This window comes from Ylistrum balloti, unplaced genomic scaffold (assembly GCF_031769215.1).
Source record: "Ylistrum balloti isolate Yb309-2 unplaced genomic scaffold, AGI_CSIRO_Ybal_v1 Utg369846, whole genome shotgun sequence".
NCBI classification, from domain to species: Eukaryota; Metazoa; Mollusca; class Bivalvia; order Pectinida; family Pectinidae; genus Ylistrum; species Ylistrum balloti.
This window is the reverse complement of record NW_026782001.1, coordinates 51,665-77,417: the sequence shown is the minus strand read 5'-3', so window position 1 is coordinate 77,417 and position 25,753 is coordinate 51,665. Positions and strand designations below refer to the sequence as shown.

The following is a 25,753-nucleotide window of genomic DNA, read 5'->3' as shown; positions in this document are numbered from 1 at the left end:
CTACCGTTCCCGGTGTTGACGTTTTCTAAATATAGAATTCTATTCAAGCAATGCAAAACCTGTTTGACCAGTTTCTGACAAACAGGTAAATTCGGTGAAACCTTGAAAAACGTAAGTTAAAACATGATAAAATAAAACATGTCTAAAAGTATGGGTTTATTGTAAAGAATGCATATCAGCGTTCGATGTCAGTGGCGAGAAATTGAAGTATTATCTATTCTTTTCTGGACGATGAAAATGTAAACAGGAAGCACGTGTAGAAAATGAAAAGCGCCATCTATCATTCAAAACCGGAAGTGGCACTCACACGAGGGAAATTTCATGATTGTTTGGTAAGAATCGCTGCGAGTATAAGCAAGTGTTTTATTCTATTGACAGCTTCATTATCTTGTAATTATAATAGTTAATTTGACTAATATTTAAGCTGCTTAAAATTACTTACCTCGAAGTTTTGATTGCTGTAATAACGCTGTTCATTGTGTTGTATACCATAATTATGGCCCCTATTATTTTATCTCGTTGAGTTTAAACCTCTAGGTCCGTATCTAGAAATATTTCACAAATGGTTTATAGGAGTGTGAATAACAACATTAAAAATATATCTACTGTTACCATAGATTGTTGCTTTTAATAGTTTGAACGTCAAAAGCACGGACTTAAAATGAAGTTAAAAGTAATGAACAATTATATTCCTATAACATCGTTTTCATCAGGAGACCATCACACTTACACGCGAAGACACACTTTCAGGATTTTAAATGTGTTTTTGTTTTGTTTTCTTTTTCAATTGTTTCATAAGATCACTGCGCTTGTGTATTATTACAACTTCTGATAACGAAGTTATGATACTGATATTTTCATTTAGCTAACCGATACTATACCCAAATGAACTAATCACAGGTAATCACTTCACCACAGGCAGATAATAACCCAAGTAAAAATCAACAGTTCACAAAACATGTTTAATCTGAAGGTTTCTAACTATCGACACTCCACACAGGGAGGCTATTCATTGTATTATGAAATTAGTTGTGACCAGGCGATGGTTAGATCATAATGAATTATGTCATAAGTGCGGTCAGTTGTATAATGACGTCATTCATATAGTGTTGTATTGTAGTTCAACTGAAGATTTAAGAGACGAATTTTGGTGCAAATTAATTAATATTAGTGATATTTTGTTTAGTGTATATTTGCATGCCTTAGAGGAAAGTCGATTATTTCATGTTCTGATATGAGGAAACATATCTTTATGTAACGCCGACTTGGAAGAGTTCCGCAAAAAGTCAGTCAGGATAATCTTTCGATTGATAACGTCATATTACAAATGACACATTAAAAACATTTGATTAATCAAAAAGGTTCAACCTTGTCAGCCTAATTATCTACCTTATCATTGTAATTTAATATGTATAGCAATAATGTAAATATCTGATGTATTTATGTTGAATGTATTTGATGTTCTCTAATTATTGTAATCTTCATTGAGGAGGAAATAAAGAATACATATATTCACAATTTTATTTTGTCTTGGTCACTGACATTTTCTATTAGTCCGCGACCAAGACAAATTAAAATCATGGATAGATATTCAGAACCCTTCAAACTACATCATGCTCTGATGTTTTTATATCATATCGCTAGTGCATAATGAACTATGTGGAAATGAGAAACTATTTGAGTCTAGTCATTGTGGTGGTATCTTGACAATTTGCACCTACCCTGGTTCACACCACGTTGTTTTGCCCGCAGATCCCTTTTAAATTTTTCAATAAGAATCTTTGTTGAGACAGTTAATCAATATTATTGAACATAGAAAATACAGCTATTTCAACTTTGATAAGTGACCCTTTTATTATTTTATTTATCATATTTTATTTCCATACTACAGTCAGTGTCAGGATCAGCCATGATTATTCCAATCCGGTGTTTCACCTGTGGTAAGGTGATAGGAAACAAATGGGAAGCTTATCTTGGACTGTTACAGGTGGAATATACTGAAGGGTAGGTATTAATGCTTCCAGTGTATATATATATCTATATATATAGCTACAGGTATATATTAACAGAAAGCAATGAATCTAGCATTAACAATTCAAATTAAATATGACTCGCTGACACTGTTATTTAGAGTTCAAAAAGATTGTTACTAACAAATTCTGTACACTAATGGCCAATATCATTAGTTTCAGCATTGAATGGATTTGTTTTTAAAAGAGCTATGTTTTCTGTGAACTTATTTGACTTGGTTATTTCATGCTTTCAGCCTAAAAATTTAAACATTTTCTCCAAAAATTGACATGTCAGAAAACAGAGTAGGTAGGTCATGAAATCTGGACTGTAATAGACCTTCTTTGAAAACTATCAAAAAATGCTTGAGTAGACTGAAAAGTATTGGGGAAAATACAGTTATACTCTCAGGCCTTGTTAATGTAATTGCTTTAATCCCCCCCACCCACCACCAAAAAATAGAATCCTCCTTAAACATTGGACAGTTTTCTTTCCAATAGAAGACAATAGATTCCATGCAAAATTTACAAAAATATGTATTACAAAATAATTGTTCAGCATTATATCCAGTTCTCATTCTAGATTTGTTTACTTTAAAATGATTTTAGATAGAAAAAATAAAACTAAATAAGATTTGCAGCTCTACATTAATACCTAATTTGTTTTGTTTTGCAGCGATGCCCTTGATGCCTTAGGATTAAAGCGTTACTGTTGTCGCAGGATGTTACTGGCTCATGTTGATCTGATTGAGAAGCTTCTCAACTATGCTCCATTGGAAAAGTGAACAGTGCAAATATTACTAAGGAAAATCTTTTTTGTCTCTGATGCATAATTCCATAAGACATTTTGGAAAATGGAGGACATCTTTCAAATCCAAGGCATGGAATATTGTTGATTTGAACAGGTCTGAACATTCCTGTTTCTCTGAACGATTTAAAACCAAAATGTTGAATACTAAGTAAGATTTGGTTTTAGTATTCATTTTAACATAAACTTGGAAAGAAACTATTTTGTGTCAGTATTAGGTATTGACAATAGACTATCACTCCTTGTGAAGTAAGAATCGATCTACACAACAAGTTATGAATGTGTGTAAAGTATGGACGTGTGTTAGTTAATATGCTGTAAATTGATCAGTTGTTGTTGTATGTTTTAAAGTTTGAATGTTATCATAAGGCAAGAATAAATGTTGTGAATGTGTAAAGAATTATGTTTTTTTTTTATTTATTTGATTAGAACATGAGTACATGGTTATTTGTCAAAAGTTTCCACTAGGTATTGCTTACAATATTGAGTTGTCTCCCTTATATTGTTGTCTCATCCACAATTACATCGTATATTTGTTTGATCATTTCCATTGGCAATAATAAAAAATTCTATCCTCTGCTGTCAAAGTATGTTAAGTGAAAGATTATGGGTTTATAACAAATAGTTTGATTTTGTTTTTTTTAGCGGCTGGCTGTAGACATCTAAGTCTGTATTTTCAAGAGTTTTTAATTAAGCATAGGAACATGACAATACATTTGTACACATTCTCACCAATATACCAGTATCTCTATTGAAGAATGATAGTTAGTAGTATCCATACAAAGCTACATTTCCTTTTAATTTGTCATCGTAATTATCATTAGTCATCATCAAAAAATTGTCTTAACTGTCACTAAAACAATCAGTAGTAGCAATCAATTAATTATCAGAAAAAGTATTCATTATCATAGTAATGATATTGTACATCATGTCTTGTAATTCTGCACATCTGATAATTCTGTACGTCAGTAATATTTTTCAAAAATCAAGTCAGGAAAATCATAGTTTTGATCTATTTGTAGGTATGAAATGTTACAATAGTGTCTTTACTTCCACTTCTTGCCAAAATTCACAAAATTGTAAACAATGTCTTGGTTTCAGATATTTTGTTGTATGCAAGCATATCTTGCAACCTTTGACTAATCCATGATACAAATAAAACAAAAAACATTTCATTACTTTGGTCTTTCTCAAATGTCTCTATTTCAGAAAAAGAAAAAGCCAACATTAATTTTTTAGAAATTTAATACAGGGACTTTTCCCAGGGTGAAAAATTAGCGAACATTTTTTGATCATGTTAAAGATTTTGAGCCAATTTTACAACAATATTTGCAGCGAAATTATTATACTTATTTAGCTAAAGTGATAAAATATTGAATTACCAAAAAAGAGCTGAAACGACTGTTCTTTGAAAAATGAAATAGAATCCGCGGGAATGCAGAAATACTCTACATGTAACGTTGGCTGATTGGCAGAAACCAACAGGACACAATATACACAAATCCAACCAATTTCAATCGTAGTGTTCTTCAGAGAAAACTTGGGCTTTTCAATTGATCAGGTTCAAGATAGGCATTTTTCGCTTCTACGTGTATTTTTAAAATTTTGAGACCTTTTTCTGAAACATAGAAAGCATCTTCTTGATAAAAAAAGAAGAGGGGACGGGGGTATCGGTATTCAGTATCGGTCCCCGATGTAGCTTTCTTGTGAATTTTAAGTTGGCACCTACAGCCATTGGGGGTGGCTTCTATACTCTATTGGAATTCCTTGAAAATAAACTTCACCTTTTTTGCCACGTGTACCGTTTATTCTTTCACACAGCTTAGTCGTTAGGTTTGGAAATAGTTCAATTTTGAAGCATAATTTCATAGCGATTTACAAATGACGTAATGGAAAATCACAAATGCAGAGGAAAGAAAATGTCAGCATAGATCAGTACTAAGTAATGAAGATCACTGACGCAGACGTCTCTGGAATATCTTATCTGTCTATTTTTATTTATTTATTTATTTGTTTTTTTATTTCGATTATCAAGTTGATATGATTAAAGAACATCGGCAACTAGCGAGGCCGATACAGATATCCTTTCCTTCGCTGATCCATGTGAGGGTACAGCAGGAGTTATTTCCCTTAGAACGTTCCGTAATCTTTGGACATATTTAAAAATGGTTCGAGCAAAATAATAATAATAAAAAGAAAATTCTAGAAATACATTATTATGACGTTTACTGCACTAACTTGAATTTCATGTCGGAGAAATAAAAATTAGATGATATATACAAAAATTGTTTGTGGTGAAATCGTTTGGGATCATCTATGATGTTACAAAGAGCCAGACATGCCTTAATGTTTGTATGAAATATACACCGCTGGTGATTGATGAGAAATCAAGATAGTTTGTGTACACATAATAAGAGAGACCCGCCCCTTCTCGACTCTTCCCAGCGTCTCGGTCAGTGATGAATTACCTGTGGCATCAATGTGTCACCATTTATTGTTTGTTTCTACAATCCATCTTCGATGTACGATAATATGTTGAGACCCCTAAAATCTCTCATTATAGATAGCTGAAAATTATAGTGTACAGCTTTTCAAAAATTAAGAATTCTATTGGTCTTCATATTTGAATCTATAAAGGACATGCCATCATGTGTAAATCATAGGGTTGATTTATGCTCTTTAATGCAAGTATTTTTATGGTATTGACAGAAAATTTGCCATGCAAAAGTTGTGGCTCATAATTCATAAAGCTGTTTGATCTTTGTATGAGAGGCTACCTGTCACAACATTTTGATACACTATGGGTCGTTGTGATATTGAAGTTTTAGTCCCTCTTGTCTTTAGTCTGTCAAATTAAATATGACGGGGGATTTGATCTGATAAATGAGTGAACTGTAGACAGTGATCTGATAATGTCACTGAGGCCATCTCCGATATAAACCTCGAGTGTAAACAGAACGGTCAGAGTTTATTATTTAATTTTCACACGTGTAAACCATGTGGAGAGGGGTTCTTTTCTGTATTTTTAAGCGTTTGTAAACATAAACCCGATGTATATATTAATGTCTTGTTATAAAACGTTGTATGTCTGCACAATCTAAATGTGACCATTTCTAGAGTTCGGTTTACAGGCTGAACACGCGAGTCAGTCATTAGAAGTCAAACTCGAGTGACCTTCATTCTTTAATAAGTCCAGCATTATCCTGTTTTATGAATCTGATTTATTTCAATGACAGAAAAAGTCGTGTGACTTCCAGTTTGGACAGAATTATCTACACCTGGTCAGCATGATATACGTAATTATATATATATATATATATATATATCATACAGGCGTGCGTATTAGATTTAATTGAATGAATTTACACGTATGTTATGGTGTTTTATTAAACATGTCAGTTTACTATAGATAAGAACGGATGCTAGTTTTTCTGGGGTTTTAAAGGTGGTTTTGAAATCTGACTAAGCTTTCAGAACTTGAAACCCACACGCTGGCCATTTAATATTTTAAATTTACCGTCATGAAATTAAACTAAATGACCTATTTAACCTTTTATGACAGGACAAACTACCATTGTGAATACAAAACATACTGGACGGTCGACTGTCTGTTGTCGAGGAGAAGGGGTTCGGAGGAGAGGTTCAAAGGTCAAGGTTCGTGAAACAATGATAAAGGGATTACATACTTTTGATATGCTAGTCGTACACGCTCAGGCTTCAGACAAAGCCCTGATGGGTCGTATACTAAAAATATTTGAGATTCAAGGATCGGCAAATTAATCAAAAGGAGATATTTATGGAGCATTTAACAGATTTTATCCTCCATAATCCCCTTACACATAAGCAGTTGCGGCCCCTCTTTGCCGATAACAAGGGACTTGTTCCGATAATCCAGCATATAAGATACCGGGTGCATTATGTAGGTGCTGTTATCCGTTAGTGAAGGATGAATGAAATTCCAACATGTGTTATCACGAAGAATGAACTTATATCGTATATATAGGTTGAGTGCGTGATAACTGCAGTAAGATCTGTAGTCTATGGAACAATGGGTCGGAACAAGTCAAGTACATAAACAAGAAAGATATAGTTAATCTGTCCTTCTTCCTCGACATACAAAGCACACAAAAGTTAAATACTGTGACAAAGTTACCAACCTACCGCCAATGTTTTGTAATATATTACAATATGTACACAGCCCACGATAAGAACCACTAGTGATGGAATGCAATCAGCACTTTATGAAATTATGTAATCTGACCATGGATCGGAATTCGGGACTCAGCTTGTAGTTATCGTGGTTCCACGGACTTATATTTTGTCACTAATACTTAAAAAAAAATAATTGAATTAAGGAATTTTGGTTCATGTGATAAGTGGTTCCATGAACTGGGAAATAGACCTTGTCACTAATGTTTAAAAACTAATAGATAGATAAAATAAAATGGATGAAGTTTGGCTCGTGTGGTATAGTGTGTAGATGTGTTATTAGGACGGAATCTTTTATCAAACGGTTCTGAGAGTTACAAAGCAAATATGTATGTAGCCTAATACGGTTTAGACTGTTAAACATACGCGACACCATAACATTAACTTCGGAATCTTGTCATGACGTCACATTTCACACCCGAGCCGTCATTCTTCGGTTACATTACGTAACACCTTGATGTCAATTTCTTCAGTAATGCTCGTTTTATTTTGATATCGACACTGGTCGGAAGATAAAAGGCTCGACAAAAAGGGGTCGGGTAATACCTGTGACAACAAACCCATCTGGGGTCTCTAAAAGCCCTTATTGTTACACCTTTATTTGTTTACCTGTCTTGAATATACACCTGCATGCAGCTCAACGCATGATTTGAGTACTTCATCAATCGGACCTATTCAGATTAAGATTGAAGACGCGAGAGAGTAATTTATACCTAAACGTTGTTTTTTATGTGCTTATCCGTGCCCCCGGGTTTAAACTGTATCCTATCATGACCACAAAAAGGGACCGAACGTTCCCCTAAGGGGCTACAAGTCGTAACATCTGAATCATGTGTCGGCTTGCTTTACGCTTCTACTTGGCAATAAGGACATTACGTCATCATATTGACCAAACGTGTCTGAAAATCGATTAAAAAGATTATCTGTTAAGTCTAAACCGACAAATCATATCATGATTTACCGTCCTTAGAGGGAGATAGATCAATTATTTATAGATATCAAAGGAGAATATACCTATCGGTAATAAAGGTTTATGTCTCAAAGATAAATATTGATGGAGAAAAGATCAATTATATTGTATATTTAATATTGTACAGATAATTTGTGATAACTCTGTTATCAGGGTACTGTCAGTTTAGATCGTAATTTAAAATCGGTTTCACAAATAAAAAACAATATTGAAATATTTCTGATTATTTATATAATGTATAATAGAAAATATAAACAAAATGCAAAACAATAAATTAACAAAAATTAATCAGGAACAACCGTTTGAAATAGGATTGTGCTACAGATGAACAAGTGAATGACACTTTTTTAATTAAACATTGAATTCTTCTAGACCAATAATTGATAAAACTGCACCATACAACTGTTTCGAACTGCAAAGAAAGATTAGCAATGCTAAAGAGACCTAAAATGCTGAAGTCTAGGAGGGAACTGTGGAGATAGGGGAGCTTGTTTTAAGTGTCACCAGGTCAAATACAAGTAGATATTGTAAATTTTAGTAAGTAGCCTCACAAATACATCCTAATATCAAGTAAGAAAAAAATCTTACAAAATAAAATACAAATGTCATCTATTAGATATGATGATAATTCACTGAAATAAATCTTTGTTTCTATTTTTTAGACATGTCATGGAGTTATAGTTCTATATCTAAGACTGCGGACACGCCATTTTAACTATTTTATATAATTTCATTCAAATCTATTTAGTTTTTTATTTTCGTGTCTTTTATTTCCTGAATGATTTGACTTACACATAATCGGTAGAATTTAAACCCAGTGCCGATAACTTATATATTCCTCATTTTGTATATATATATTTTACATTTTAACTGCGTTGAAATAAAACCATCATAAGATTATAATTGTTTTGGTTTTTATTGCAGTTTGTCTCTGGTCAGCAATAGATTATTCAAAAAGTTGTTTAATTAGACCAGAGACGTACGTCTCTGATTAGACCGTTTGATGAAGAGTACATAAGATAAAACATGTGACATATTAAAACTCATAGTATGGTATGGAGAGGATCAAACGTATTAACGTGTGATAAAGTGACGAGATGACCAGTGTCCGCCATTAAGGTGGACACAGGTGTGAGGATTGACACCGCTGACGTCCTGACTGGTCCAAGTCCCTCACCGCTAATACAACAAGTTAAGACAAATATAAGCCGCTTAGCCCCTCAATCTGATTTTTTGTTATTTTAGCAGACAGAAAGTTTGTTATCATTAGTGTACAGTATGCTCGATAATTACAAGTAACATATGGTCTTTCTGATTAGTGAATATCTCCACTCATAGTTAGAATCACCATGCTCAATTAGAAACATACTCCCATACAATAGCTACTTAATAATTGAAGTTAAATATTCATTAATGAATGGAATTTAATTAATTTTAATTTAAACATTGAAAATAAAATTACAAAACAAAACAAAAAATAAATGAACATAAAATTCAAACATACATAAATGAAATTAGAAAACAATGTGTTGACTAGAATGTTTTATTCACAAAGTCTTTATTTATATATATATATCATAATATTTTGCTAAAAGTAACTTGTTTTCATATATATTTCCAACCAGATTTATTTATTTATTTATTTATTTATTTATTTATTTATTTATTTATTTATTTATTTATTTATTTATTTATTTATTTATCTATTTAATCGAAGACTGTTAAATTGATTTTCATATAGTCAGCATCTATGAACAAAATTAATTGAATTGTTTACTTTCATTATTACTTGATATCTTAAGGATAAACAAAATTTTAAAAACAGACGAGACAATCTTTCTGTGCTTTAGAAAACACAATTTGTGTCCAAATGTCGTGTCTAGTCACACACCAGGAAGGTTCCCCCAGGGTTATCATAAAATCAGATCGTACAGAAGCGTGTGAGTTTTAGGGTGGTTCCCTTTGGTTATGTCTGATTGGGTTAAAACAATAAAATGTCTAACTCGTCCGTCTGGGCTGACGTGACAGGTACAGAAAACGGATAGTTCGTGTTAGGAGAGCACGAGCTGACATCAGGTAGATCGTCCTCACAGCCCTCCTAATAACACTTACCTGTCTGACCTATGTATTGTAAACACATGACAGGTAGACACCCTAAAGATCTTCGTAAATCAATTATTGATTTATATGATCTGTATTTTTTATTATCACGTCTAAAATAAAACAGATTTCATGAATTGTCATTACTAACCTTCAATAAATTGTTATATGTTAGGACTTGGTATCAAGAAAGTTTGAACTGTTCTGTAATTAATCTGATCGATTATTTGTTTTCAACAGAGTTATACTTTTGTAATTTATATATCTCTTCGTCACGGGCAAAAAGATACATCATAACAAAGTATTACATTTTCCAAGGAGAGGTCATGACCGATCTTGTGTCAGCTGTTTGAAATGTGGTGCCGTTTATTGGAGATTCGTGCAGCAATTGTTAATAGGTCTAAGTTGATTAAACTGATATTAACTCTACTGTTTCTTTTACTTTGTGCTGGCGGTAAAAGATCAGGAGAAACAACTATTACAACATTTTTTAAACACATCTCGTGGAAAACAATCATTTTACATGGTACTATGTTAACATTTATAGTTTTATAATCTCATTGACCATTTTATATATACAGATGCAATGACCCTTATACATTTACCCTCTGAGATAGATTAAGTTAAAAGTACAAAATATGGCTACTAAACATCCAACATCGGGCTATTATGATAAGTACAAAGGATATATCTACAGATATGTTGATATTTCACTCCAATTGAATTATTTCAAGTATACGTTTGATGATAATCTCCATACCACCCACACTGAATGTTGATTAGTGAGCTGCGAAATATGAACATGATGTAACAGTTGGTTTAATTCAAAAGGACAAAATTAAGGTTAAAGGAACTACTAAGATTAAAAACACCTCGATACTATAAACAAGAAACGTTCACTTCCATCGACTATGATGTAATAAAACTTCGTTGGGGCCTGTTTCTGTTTCTCTTCCTGAAATCGACTTTCAAGATACTTTTAACGAGGACATCAAAGACACCACCGTCTGCGAAACCCACCGAATTCATTCAATACAAACATACTACAAGTAATAATTCATACATTAATCTTTGAAATTGAGTAGCGCTGTTTATTATACTGGAAATATTTTATTTTCATTCTTGATTTTACTTGCCATCAAAGTAAATATGTACAATGACATTCCAAAGTCAGTGTGTCAACACTTTCCTGGACTGATCTTACACCAGCTTCACACTGATATTACTGATGGTATATATTATATAGGTCCAATCTTCATTGACTTAATCATACGAAAACGTAAAATAAAATATGGTTAGTGTACAGTTTAATTTGTCTTCCTTATATGGACAGGTCAATTGAACTATTTAGACATTACATTAAATGAATAATTCTCTACACACAGATTTATCTAATCTGAGGAAATATGTGGATGTTATAGATATCTAACGAAACATACGTAAAAACTCCAGCTTAATAAATTACATTTCGTTGTGAGAAATGGAGACGATAATGATGATCTGACATGATCATATCTTAACCACGTCCTTACTTTGGACACTACGATATGGTAATATAAATGTCAGGTTTTAGCGAGATCAATTATCATCATTATATGAGGTCATTTATTAATCATTAGCTACGTTGAAACAGTCTGATAATTTCTTATAGTACATCTTTCGTTAAGGTCTGTAAAGACGACAGCTCCAGACATGTTTCTTATGGTTTCCTTGTTTTCGAGTGTTAAGAGGGATAACTTTCTGCCTCAAACAAAGCACTGAGCTACCTGTTCCAGCTCGTCGCTGAACACCTGTTATGTACTTGTCTGACTAACTTTCCGCACATTTTAATTCAGTCAGTAGATTTTAGATGAAGCTTCAAAACATTTAGTCGAAAGAATTTAGTTTGACACTTTGCTATTTAATTTTGCTTTACTCATTTCATCAATTTATAACCTTTACTCGGCAAAGCAATGGCTTTATTATTTTATCAATGAAAGAATCGTCTGTTTACAATGTGCTGAAACGTGTGTTGACCTTACCGCATGAATAATTTGCCTAAGTGAGAAATGCCGCTCTCTGATTGGTCGATCAGTATCTGTGGGCGTGTCTTCGCTGCCGGCCTAGATCCAGGTAGATATAAGCGTCGATTCGTGTGTAGACTTGTCACTCGGGTAGCACTTCTCGACTGAACACGCTCACATATAGCCTATAAAGCTGACTACAATCCACGAGCTGTCCAGTGCTAAATCGTCTGCCGATTGACTGACAGTGGTAAGTGATATAATTTCAATTGTTCAATCTTCATTATTGTTTTTAATCGCTACCAATTTTTCACTTAAATTGAAGTTGGCAGTGCTTGTACCTATTGTATGCTAAACTTGATTTGTTCGTATTGAGAAAAAATAGCTAAATTATCTCTTTTTCTTTCTTTTCAGATAAGCTTTTACATCTGGTTGATTTATAACCGATAGTCTAGGATTTTACGCTATTTTTACAAGATGAAGTTGGAGGTTTACACCCTAAGTGCTATTTTCATTTGTGCCTTGGAGTATGTGTATGGTAAAAATGTTCAACCGTGTGAAGATGGAATGTACTACGAAAAGAAATCTGAAGATTGCCGCACGTGCGCCGTGTGTCCTATCAACACCATCATTCTTACCCCGTGTGGCTATTTCGAAAACACCAAGTGTGGTAAATTTACTGAATTTTTCCAGTTTCAAGAGAAATCCGGCAAATCTTCCATCAATAGGGCCTTTGTACAGATTACGAGAGACAGTAGCCTGTCGTCTGCTAGCGCAGATGTTACAATCTCCCCACGTGCCAGTGACAGCGGCACTTTTTTCGAGATCAGTGACGAGTGGTACCTGATTTCCATGGTTTTATTGGGAATTCTCTGTTTCGTCTCTCTGGCCATCGCTCTCTACATCATCTTTGCCTGTTTCATCTGCAAGAAGGCCTCTGACAAGGAGATCATTCGTGAACCAGGTAATTATATTTTTTCACAAGAGCATTCTAATCTAACTTAAAGACATTTTCAAAAATTAATAAAAGTAAAAATATTTCTATTTTTTGAAGACTATTGTTGGTGTTAATTGAAGAAAATCTGTTAGCCGATCCTTAATTCTTCAATTCGGTCGTGATTTTAGATAGAATTGTCGTAGACAGATAAGTGTATCATTTCAACCACAGAAAGTTAGCCGTATCAGCAGAAATTTGACAGTTATAGACTCGATATAAAGCCGACACACCTGTAAATGACGTCACTTAGGTAAATTTTACAGCGATTCTACCAGTGTGTAGTAATATTGTCAGGGTCGCGACATTTAATACTTCACTCGATCTTATCTCAACTTTCGGTTTCTAAGACCGTAAATTTTCACGTCAAAAATCAACAACAGTTCATAATTAACTCCCAGAGGTATATAATACACAATTTCTTTTTACCCCAAAGTCGACACCTGCAGCTTTTGTTTAGAGATAAAACTTCGTTATCATGATTTTAAACTTGATATTTGAATTTTTCAACATTCAAGTGACTAACGGTCGAACTTGAAAGATCACTGTCAAAGATAATATTGTGTTGTTTAAATAATGTGCTTTTAAAATGGAATACAATGCCGTAAAACCAAGCTAGAAGTTAGGAAAGATTTATGATGTAGAAATATTTACACCGATGTGTTGTTATGGATCGGGGGAGGGGGTAAATTTCAACCATTTGTAGCGACATAAAGAGAGAAAATAAATCTATACAATTTATAAAGCTTATATTTTGAAATCAAGGAAACGTGCACGAGTCTCGTATAGCCGGTTTGGGGAGCGGAGCCTTCCTGTAAGCAGAAAAATACCCTAACAGGATTTTATATCCGAAATTAGATTTATGAATTCACATACCGATAGATCACCTAGAATTGCAATCAATCGTTGTAATATATCGTGCTTATTGTTATCAGTCGTCTTTGTAATGTGACAATCAACTTTAGCCATAATGATTACCTCACAGAATCGCTTTACTGGAGTTTTTCACCTGTTTTGTCCACAAGGTAAACGAATATAAAGGGCATTGTTCCCCTCTGTGAAACTAATTGGTCTCCCCGTTTGTGAACACCAGCAACATTCTTTTGGGGTTTAAATGAAAGAGTGCGGTTTTGACGGAACATTTTACATATTTTTAGGGATTACTACCTAACGGCAATACAAAAGTTTGACAAATCGCTTTGTTTAAAGAAGTGACCGAGTATGGTTTACAATCTAACCATGGTAAACATTGTCATTGGGTAATTATATCATTAGAAAGGAGACGAGTACCTGTTCAAATTCCTGAAATTCTATATATATTACAAACAGAATATTCAGAAACATACATTTCTGTGAAGACCGCATTCCTAAACGTAAAATAAAGAGGAGATATCGTTTCATCAACCAATTTGGTGTTTAAAATTCCTCGAGTGCTCGCTAATGTAGACGAGTACGTTTCAGTGAAGTTTACATTTTAGCGACTCGTGATAAAATCAATTTTCTATTTGTATTTACAGTTAAATCCATTATATGTTAGGTCCTTCGGGCAGAAAGACCTATCTGTTAAATAAAATATAAGTAGGTAGTGAGTCATTCTTAAATGTAAAACGAATCAAATTTTTATGTTTTACAGAATACATCACAATATCTCAGCAAGCCTGTCACGGAAGCAACAAGTACCGTAATACCTTGGTAACGGCGTCTCCTGATGTGCTGATGGGTTGCCAGACATCCCTGACGCCTGTGTACGAGGACGATGGACCGATTGTGATGGGAAGTCCAAACATTTATATCAACAATCAGTACATCGAACCAAAGGATGCTCTCCTTGGTCAGAAGAAATAAACTATTGACTTTCTACAACAAAATAGTGCTGAAGCATTCTGTGATATTAAAAAAAAAAACTGTCTCTCAACCACATACATGGACCAAACACGAGACTGAAGAGATGAGGCGCAGGCGCCCGAGACGTTAGTGACGTCATATTTGCAGATTATGACAAAGAAAGAGGTAAGATTATTACAATTGAATTGTAAAAAAAAAAAAAAAAATGGAAAATCAATAATTTCTGTTCGTATTGTATATTGATACAGAACTGATCAAGTCATCGAGTTTATATTTCAATTGAAACGTCCACTGTTCAGATAAACTTTTTAAATTAAAGTGTGTACACTGTCAAAATGAGGTGACATTAACTGGAAGTAAAAGGTCTTCTTTTTTTGTCTTTGCAGATTGAGTCAATTCCCAACCCATTTTGGAAGGTTCATCAAAGTTGCATGAAGGTTTTGCATGAAAACTGTCCATGTGGTAGTCCAGTGTTATACGTGATTGATGCATCGTTCCTTCAGTGTCGTGATTAACAATGAACTCTGTCGGAAAAAATGGACAATCCTTGTGTTGATTTCTAAATGCTTCCTCGTGACGGCATTCATGATTTTATGTTTCTATTCTAATGCTCAATAATTCACGGTTATATTTATTTTGATATTTCAGTTTTTGATATTTCAATATCATGCGGCGAGAAAGCCTTCATGATTTCATTTTTAATGTATAAACGTTTGGTTGAAAATTAATTTATTTTGATATGTAGTTCTGAGTGTATTTCAAGCGATTATATATGTATATAATTTATTTTGATACTTGTAGTTTTAAGTGTTTTCTTTGAAGTTAGATATGTTTCCACCTAGTTTTAGAAGTTATAAAAGTCTTTGTCAATATGTAAATTATCTAATTTTAATTTAATTCTGTTTAAAGTACATACTCCGAGATAGGACATTACATTTTCAGCTACTCGTACTATTTATTTTAATTTAAAATTTCTGTGATAAAATGATTATCGTATAATTAAAAACAAATCAATGAAATGATTTCTTGTTGTTTTATTATTTACACATTGTCGGACTTTAAACATAACGAAAATTGTATGTGTATAACTTGAAAACGGTTTCAATGCAGGGGGAGTAAGACAATGCTGAATCCTCTAAAACACAAATACTGGTATAGTTGCTATTTTTTGCATGCTTTTGGGAAGTAGAATTTCCTAATGAATTGACTGTACCTACAGAACACGTTTGATGTTAACCATAAAATCAGGTTAGGGAAACCACATTGGGGAAAAAACCGAGACGCCACTCATCAGCAATGTCCTTCTCGGCCACGGACACGGCAATGAGGAAGACAACGCAGCTCACGAGAATGGTACTACCTTTACCCCAAAGACCATATGGGGGTAACTCCAGTGCGTGAAATATTCACATGAAAATACCGTGAAATAGGAGATTTCTAAAACATCAATATCTCCCTAGGGAAATCTGACTTTGGAATTAATCATGACTTCAATTATGATATTTTCAATAATTACAAGAAGAAATAGAATATATTGGACGAAATAAGAGACGGGTCTCTATGTATACTGTTGTTGAGAAAATCTTAATAACATATTTTCTTTACTGTTCAGTAGTAGTACAATACGAGAAATTAAATACCTTCCTCATTGTGCGATAGCACTTCTAACCAAATTACACGACCTGTTGAGTCGGAGATCGGGTACTGTTACAAAAAAACGTACGCGACATCTTTAGATTGAAAATGTTTTCGACTTTAAGGCTTTTGTTGTTTTAAATCGACTATCGTGATAAGTGAATACTACCCGGTAACCAGATGGAACCTTTTCGAATTAAATTTTATCTTAATGCTTTTTTTTACCTGTGATTACCCGTAAGATTCCGTTTACCACCTGTTGAGTATTCAGCTTTGTCGCGACGTGCTCACGAGGCGAAACATTGTATTTACATAAAACTACCACCTCTCCCATTTACCTCAAATGTTAGTATGGCGATTGGGATGACCCTTCCCTCAGGTCTGTTCCATTATCACTGTATAGTGAATTGTATCCAGTCCTTTATCGCTCGCTGCAAGGGGGCTTTAAGCTCTAATATGGGTCTTAAAAGTCGAGCAGGAATGTTTTAAAATGTATAAGCCGACAATGGAGACTTGTGTTTTCTCGTGTACCTGTTTAACCCCTCATAACAGCTTGTATTGTGGAGTTTCTTCTTTCGATGTGGTGTATTTCAAAACATCTTCAGAGTCAAAATCATATCTCTCTTAATTAACCACTGTGCGTCGTTCAGATCGTATTTATTGTCAATATGAATGCAATATTAGTGACAGAAATATAGAATGACGTCCGCTGGGTTTTTTTTTTTTTTTATCTGGCACCCAGATTACATTCATAGTGATATTAAATACAATCTGACATACGTTCAAGGGTTATTCAATATATTTACATATTGGATATCATACCCCGTAGTTAAAAAAAAACATTTTGTGTGTGTGTTTTTTAGAATTGTTTATTTTGCTCTATGGGAATATGAAGTCTTTTTGAAAATCGTAATCAGCTAAATGATTAACGTAAAGCTATATATAACGCGTATTATCTGAGACGAAGTGCAAAGCGTTGACGTAACGTCGATCAGCTGGCGTCAAAATGACGTCATGTTATTGTCTAGTGGTCCAGACTGCATCTATACTCCTGTGAATACGATCCAGTTTAGCACTGAGTTAATGGGGGCCATCAGGCAAAATGTAATTCTCAATTTAAATTGGTATCTTTGAAGAATATAAATTTATCCGTCAAAGATGATGAATGATACTGTTTTGTGATAATTTGAATTCAAAATCAAGAAAAGTTATAGAAAATCTTTATCGAGTTCAAAGCGCTTAAAATGCAACAAAATGCGATTCGATTGCGAGAGGAAGTTGCGCACATAATGGTCATGAAATGAATATACATCAGAAGACAATTGTGTAGTTTTTGTTAAGTTAATGTCCCGCCCGTATCCATCGTCCTAGGTTTCAAGGTAACATTCAACTTAAAAAAAAAATTAAAAAAAAAAAAAAAAGAAAATAATAATTAAAAAAAATAGATAAAATTATAATGAAAAAAGTCTTATGACTAAGTCATGCAGCCTATAGCGAGTTTAGTCAACAAAAATATCTATATTTAGACTCGTATAGACTTGATAGGGACTTATTAGTTCAACTGACTTTATTGAAATATTTGTATCCGAAACTTTAGGATTATTGTAAACAGGTGTAAAATTAATTATAACTATAATATCATCTTCAGTTAAGTCACTGTATATATAGGATATATAATCTCTTTCTTCCCGCACGTGATCAATTCCTGCCTATTATCTATACCAACTTCCGCCTCAAACTTTCATTCTGTCACGACGTTATGTATCTGGTGCTTCTGGTCGATGGTTGACTGAGTACATAAGATTCAAACAGATTTTCATACTCATGAATTATATTCATGTGAAATTCAACAACTTAGATAGAAGAGATGTAAGTTGTAATATAGGTATCATATTATCAATAACTTGTAACTAATAAGTAATATTTATTTTTGTGATTCTAAAAACTGTATATTTATCAATATAATTTTTTGTACATTGGCAAAAAAAGTGTTTTGCTAACATCAAATGAAAAAAAAAAAACAGCTTTAAAGAAATCTAAAATTTGGATTAAACGATAAAATGACTCAGTTCAAACAGGACCTTTTATCCGGATACAGCTTTAACGTGTGAATCTGTGTTTTTATCACACCTCTACGTGTACTTACTTCCGCTGAAAGGTTAAAACATTCTCACACATAAAAACTCACAGACGCAATGACACGCACCAGGAACAGTAATCTAACTTTGAAGTCTTTTACTACAAAGAAAAAAGTATAGTTCGGATATCGAGTACAATAGGAGGTTTGTTGGTGGAGATGTGTTGGGATTGGGGGTGGGAGGCGGTGCTTAAGTGCCCAAATACTAATATCTTATCATTATCATGCAGTATTTATACAAAAAAATCATAATTTAAACAAAAAATGATTAAGTTTTACATTTCCTTGATCTAATATTGTCAACTTGTCAAAATTTCATTAAATCATATATTTTACATTAATATTAAATTGTTCCTTGTGACGAGACGTTATATATACACGCATATTTTATAATATTATTTATTCGTTTATGTTATAAAAATAATCTAGCTCTAATGCTTCCAGTGAAATTCAATCTATTATAGTGAAACTATATTTTCAATAAAAATGACCACTGCTCCGGGTGAGGATCGAACTCACAACCTCCGCATTCCTCGTCCTGTGTCCAGCACAGGGAAGGTACTGTCTATAAGTACGGCGCGCTAACCGATTGTGCCACCGGAGCAGACAGCTATAAGGCGATGATATATATTACCTTATATGTGTATGATTTCTATATGACGTGTCAAATCATAATTGAACATGTCAATGATACAGCTATATACAGATTAACGTAGTAATAGTTACAGATTGTATTCAGTAGACAAATGAGATAAAATGCGGATAAAAATGTCAGTAGTGAAAAACCTGTGGGGAAATCCTGGTTAAACCCATCTAAAATCTTCATATTCAAAACAAGGAAAAACACGTCTTTCCAACTATACCACACGTCTAATGTTGAAATACAAATCTATTTTGCTATTTATAGAAAATAGGGCGTGATATTTATACTTTTTATTGTTATATGATCCACATGCCAATGCTAAAAGTCTCTTAATATACTGAGAGGAAAAGGAAACGCAATTAGGAATTTCCAGGTCAACTACGGGAAATAGAATATCGTGTGTGCCTTCCACGAACTGCAGTAAATGCACGAACTCTTTTGTGCATTTAATTGATCGGGGTATTAACCCTCTTCATTGGTATACGATTCCATTCCTCATCCAGCGCCATCGCCAACTGAGCGACGTTGATTGGAGGATTCGAGTTACGTCTTATCCTTCTGTCCAACTCGTCCCATAAATGCTCTATTGGGGAGAGGTCAGGGCTGTAAGGGGGCAAGTCTAAGATGGGGACATTGTTTGCTGCGAGATAACCACGGCAAAACCTCGCTACATGCGTCCGGGCGTTGTCCTGCTGAAACGTCAGTTGACGCTGCTGTACTAGAGGAACAACATGCGGCGCTAGGACTTGATCTCTATAGCGGACGGCCGTGAGATTTCCCTGAATAACGACTAGAGGAGTCTTGATACCATTCGCAATCCCTCCCCATACCATGACCGATCCTCCTCCAAAGCGGTCATTCTCTATCACGCAAGCATAGCGCTCGTGGGTACATCTGTAGACACGACGTCGGCCGTCTGCCCGGTAAAGCGAAAACCTGGACTCATCTGAGAACAGGTCCCTTCTCCAACGTTTCATTGGGAAACGTCTTACGGAATGTGCGTTCAGCCATTGCATTCGTCTGGCACGTCGTCGCGCATTAAGCTGTAGTCCAACATATGGCTGCCGCAGTCTTAGACCGAAGGCACGCAGTCGAGTAAGCACTGTCTTTGGATCAATTGGAACATGATGACGCCCAATTTTGTTCTTTGCTGTTTCCGTGGCAGTCAGAAAGCGATTGCGAAGGTGCGAAAGTCGCATTGCCCTATCCTGCCGACGCGTCGTCACGCGAGGGCGACTGCTTCGGGGACGGTCTGCAACCCTTCCGGTGGCATGTAGTCTTTGGATGACACGGCATATGTTCGATGGATGGACCCCAAATTGATTAGCGACCTGATTTTGCGGGGTACCTTGCATAAGAAGTGCAATGGCACGATCCCTGTCAACTTCGGACAGTCGTGGCTTTTTTTACGGTGAATTGTTTATGCTTAAAATGTAGGAAATCAAAACGGATATGTCGGAAGATTCGCACACACAGATTTTGGACCAATCCTTTATACTGGGTCCGAGATATCTGCTTTTGTTTCAAGGATGTACGTCAAGGATTTAATTTACAATATTAACTTTCTGCTAATTGCGTTTGCTTTTCCTCTCAGTATAGGTTCACATTGACAATTCAATCACAATAATTCTCATGATAAAAAACTATGTCTGCTCCGGGTGAGGATCGAACTCACAACCTCCGCATTCCTCGTCCTGTGTCAAGCACAGGGAAGGTACTGTCTATAAGTACGGCGCGCTAACCGATTGTGCCACCGGAGCAGATATATCACACAAACAGCTATAAGGCGATGATATATATTACCTTATATGTGTATGATTTCTATATGACGTGTCAAATCACATGCGAAAATACGTTGATACAGATATGACAAATGAAATAAATGCGGATAAAAATGTCAGTACTGAAATACCTGCGGGGAAATCCGGGTTAACCCCATGTAAAATCTTCATATTCAAAACAAGGAAAAACACGTCTTTCCAACTATACCACACGTCTAATGTTGAAATACAAATCTATTTTGCTATTTATAGAAAATAGGGCGTGATATTGGTACATTTTTTTATAGTAATATGATCTTCACTTACTTGCCATTGACTACATTCAAAATAATTCTTATTCATTTTTATGATAAAAAATATTGTCTGCTCCGGGTGAGGATCGAACTCACAACCTCCGCATTCCTCGTCCTGTGTCAAGCACAGGGAAGGTACTGTCTATAAGTACGGCGCGCTAACCGATTGTGCCACCGGAGCGACATGCTCAGCGAAGTTGACGAGATTATAACTTGTCTTTAGTTTTAACAAAATTTTATTCAATAATCAATAATGTAACACAAACATATAATACATATGGGATGAGAAAACAAACTTAGATATTATATTTATCCTATATGTGTGAAGACAAATTCGTTCACAGTATCAATATTTGTTATACATCTGTGCTATTTTTTCCCCTTGAAATTTCGTCAGAAATATATATGCATTAAAAAGACCAATTTCTTTGAAATACCACGTGGATATATAAATAGATAAATACGATGTTCAGAACTACATGCGTCCTAGACTGTGACTCTCTTTAAAGTAGAAAACAAACGAATTTTTCTTAGAGATTGAGCAGTACGAGTTCATTCAAAATGGATTAAAATTCCGCACTCCACTATCTCGAATGAACTTGAACTCTGGTCTACCTGATGTAATCTTTACTGTCTTGCCTATGTTTGGAAAAAATACTGTTAGTCTAAATATTGCTGTCTCAGAAGTGAGATGACGTTAACGTGTATTCATTGAACACAGAATATTACCACATTTTATTAAAAATAATGTCTGCTCCGGGTGAGGATCGAACTCACAACCTCCGCATTCCTCGTCCTGTGTCCAGCACAGGGAAGGTACTGTCTATAAGTACGGCGCGCTAACCGATTGTGCCACCGGAGCGACATGAACGGCGGAGTTGACAAGATTGTTTAGTATTATACAAAACGCTCAAATTATCGATTTACGCATATCTTATGTAAGCTTCTAGTTTCGGATTGAAAATTTTGTCGGTACGGTCTTATAACATCATGCGTGACCAGGAAATAATTTTTCATTCAGATGATGAAATCACAGGTAAAATCACAAAAAGGATGTAATTTCTCACGAAAATTTAGAAACAAATAAATCATTATAAATAAGGTAAAGTAATGAAAAAAATAATGATGATTATGAAGTAACCTCTTGCGTCCTAGATATCGACACCCAGCTACCATAAGACCTTATATTGGATAATACGTTGCACCATCCTGGAATGACCTACTATTCATATATCTGACTACGTACATTGTACACCTGTACCTACACTATCACAGACGAAAAACTCTGTTTCTCAGTCACAACAAACCACGGAGACTTGAGTCATCCGGTATCTAATAATGCGTGCAAACATATATTCATTGAAGCTTCACGAGTTAAAATATTCAAACTTTTACAGATCAATGGAGCTTCACGTAAGGACTCATAAATACGTAAACAGTTCAATGACCTGTGACCTCCGTTAATGTGGGAGTTATACACACGGTATAAACATTTATTTCACTGAGAGGTCATCATAAGGCCATTTTGATAATATCGTGTCCCTGATCAGCCTAGACTTTAGATATCTTAAATTGTCGAGGTCTAATGAAGATATCGATTTTCACAATGTCGATTTTCAATCGTTTGACATAATTTTCGTTGTTTCACGTAAAACACACACATAACGTTAACAATATTTTGATAACTGTTATAAATCCAGTTCATAAATAACTTAGACATCTAGCATAACACAGATGTAGATGTCAAGGCTATTTTCCTATAACCACTGGTACAGATCCTAGGTGCGTAGTTCAACGATCCCTATCTGTTGCGGTTTGTGTTTCTCAGGAGGCTGAGAGAAGGACCAGTCTGTGCTGATGTTGTCGTGACCTTGAGCAAGAAACTTTACGCATATTGCTTATTCCTTCCGTATGTTGTTCAGTGAAATAACCACCAGCTAGTAGACCCGCATCAAAATTACCTTGGCTGTTCGCGGAGTAAAACCTAAGAGTAAGAAAGAAAACATTCGACCAATTATCAAAAAATTGATGCTTGGAAAAAAGAAAAAAACAGTTTGTATGTTTATAATAGATTAATTAATACACGCTTCTCTTGACAATCGAGATTTTAAAGCAAAGTGTCGAACTACTGTGGTTATGAGAAAAGTTACTGATTAAAGTGATTAGACTAACGAGGTTAGGAGATAAGAATTACAAAGTTACTGATCAATGTGATTAGACTAACGAGGTTAGGAGATAAGTATTACAAAGTTATGATCAAAGTGATTAGACTAACGAGGTTAGGAGATAAGTATTACAAAGTTATGATCAAAGTGATTAGACTAACGAGGTTAGGAGATAAGTATTACAAAGTTAGGATCAATGTGATTAGACTAACGAGGTTAGGAGATAAGAATTGCAAAGTTACTGATTAAAGTGATTAGACTAACGAGGTTAGGAGATAAGTATTACAAAGTTATGATCAATGTGATTAGACTAACGAGGTTAGGAGATAAGAATTACAAAGTTAGGATCATAGTGATTAGACTAGCGAGGTTAGGAGATAAGAATTACAAAGTAATGATCAATGTGATTAGACTAACGAGGTTAGGAGATAAGAATTACAAAGTTACTGATCATAGTGATTAGACTAACGAGGTTAGGAGATAAGAATTACAAAGTTACTGATCAAAGTGATTAGACTAACGAGGTTAGGAGATAAGAATTACAAAGTTAAGAATTACAAAGAATTACAAAGTTATGATCAAAGTGATTAGACTAACGAGGTTAGGAGATAAGAATTACAAAGTAAGAATTAACAAAGTTATGATCAATGTGATTAGACTAACGAGGTTAGGATGATTAAAGTGATTAGACTAACGAGGTTAGGAGATAAGAATTACAAAGTTATGATCAATGTGATTAGACTAACGAGGTTAGGAGATAAGAATTACAAAGTTATGATCAATGTGATTAGACTAACGAGGTTAGGAGATAAGAATTACAAAGTTACTGATTAAAGTGATTAGACTAACGGGGTTATGAGATAAGAATTGCAAAGTTATGATCAATGTAATTAGGCATATGTGGTTATGAGAAAAAAATAAAAAAAATTGCTGGTCAAAGTGATTAGACTAACGGGGTTATGAGATAAGAATTGCAAAGTTATGATCAATGTAATTAGGCATATGTGGTTATGAGAAAAGAATAAAAAATTTGCTGGTCAAAGTAATTTGACTAACGGGGTTATGGAACCTTATGCTTCAGCAAAATCAGGGACAAACCAAGGTATCTTGTCTGACGAGATTATAAACTAAACTTGGCAGTAGAAAGCAGGGAGATCAAACCCATAGCAACTAACTATGGAAAATTATATTTCAAACTAATTTTTATAAAATGTTGATGTTATACGGAAACATTAAAGCTAATTAACCTCGCTAGGAATTCAAGCATAATCTTAATTCGTTTTTATAACCAAATATTTTCTATTCATGTCAAGGTTAACCCACAAGACCGAACAAAGCAGATATCAATTTATTGTCCAACGGCTAGCGTATGGTATGAACCACACATAAATCGCATAAACCGTGAATATTGTATTATATTTGTTGCCTTTGAAGGTAGCGTCACCGCTGTCAACATAGAATATTTGATATAGCGGTGTAAACATCAAACGGTTTTTGGAGTCAAAATTCCGAAAGACGCTTGTAAAAATCACCTGTACATACGCCTGTGTAAGTCTTGTAAAGTGAATACACGAAGATATTAGCTGAACCTACTATTCTCTTCCAATAAATAGAATTGGTTTTGTTCAACAGATTAAAATGTCATGGTAAATTTGAGATTAAAGGTAAGCATCGTAGAAGTAGGCAGGGACAGAAAAGGACATGAAAATAGAATTGAGATATCTTTCATCAAATTCGTGTTTAGATCATGTTAGATTAATCCACCGTTTCGCCTTTTTCTGGTTTCTTTCACGGACAGCGTCTTGACAGAGCTGGTTTTGTACCTGGGGTGTTTGGGTCGCTAATGCCTGTAGTTTGTCTGCCATATCTTTCTATATGTTCAAGGCGTTCTTTTCAGGACACCAGGGGGCGTGATCGCGCGTTTTATTACCTTCGGGGATGTCCAATGAGTTATCTTCCGTCCCCAATATTTTATAGATAGATGGCGCTTTTCTAAAGGACGCGTCAAATAAGAATAGACTATTTGACAATAACCACACTGAGCCTTTGGCTAATTTTCACCTATTATGGCGGTTTGCTCAAAGGTGTTCCGAACAAAACTAAATCTTCATGGTCAATTTGATCTTGAAAATGCTCACACGGCGAAATTGTCTGGATTCAA

The 25,753-nt window shown here is 34.5% G+C and overlaps 1 protein-coding gene and 4 non-coding genes across 5 annotated transcripts; 1 reads left to right on the top strand and 4 right to left on the bottom strand.

Annotated features, from left to right (window-relative positions):
* The first annotated feature begins 12,310 nt into the window (after positions 1 to 12,310).
* Positions 12,311 to 15,355, top strand: LOC132545380 (uncharacterized). Its single transcript, XM_060209061.1, has 4 exons — positions 12,311 to 12,349; positions 12,514 to 13,063; positions 14,727 to 15,103; positions 15,325 to 15,355. The coding sequence occupies exons 2-3, from the start codon at positions 12,577 to 12,579 to the stop codon at positions 14,936 to 14,938; spliced, it is 699 nt and encodes a 232-aa protein (XP_060065044.1). The 5' UTR covers positions 12,311 to 12,349; positions 12,514 to 12,576; the 3' UTR covers positions 14,939 to 15,103; positions 15,325 to 15,355.
* Positions 15,356 to 19,204: 3,849 nt separating this feature from the next.
* Positions 19,205 to 19,314, bottom strand: Trnai-uau (transfer RNA isoleucine (anticodon UAU)). The gene is made up of 2 exons: positions 19,277 to 19,314; positions 19,205 to 19,240 (listed from the first exon to the last, which is right to left on the bottom strand). It is a non-coding gene; the product is annotated as a tRNA-Ile (tRNA).
* Positions 19,315 to 21,003: 1,689 nt separating this feature from the next.
* Positions 21,004 to 21,113, bottom strand: Trnai-uau (transfer RNA isoleucine (anticodon UAU)). Its single transcript has 2 exons — positions 21,076 to 21,113; positions 21,004 to 21,039 (listed from the first exon to the last, which is right to left on the bottom strand). It is a non-coding gene; the product is annotated as a tRNA-Ile (tRNA).
* A 385-nt stretch (positions 21,114 to 21,498) lies between these two features.
* Positions 21,499 to 21,608, bottom strand: Trnai-uau (transfer RNA isoleucine (anticodon UAU)). The gene is made up of 2 exons: positions 21,571 to 21,608; positions 21,499 to 21,534 (listed from the first exon to the last, which is right to left on the bottom strand). It is a non-coding gene; the product is annotated as a tRNA-Ile (tRNA).
* A 571-nt stretch (positions 21,609 to 22,179) lies between these two features.
* On the bottom strand, positions 22,180 to 22,289 carry Trnai-uau (transfer RNA isoleucine (anticodon UAU)). The gene is made up of 2 exons: positions 22,252 to 22,289; positions 22,180 to 22,215 (listed from the first exon to the last, which is right to left on the bottom strand). It is a non-coding gene; the product is annotated as a tRNA-Ile (tRNA).
* Positions 22,290 to 25,753: the final 3,464 nt, after the last annotated feature.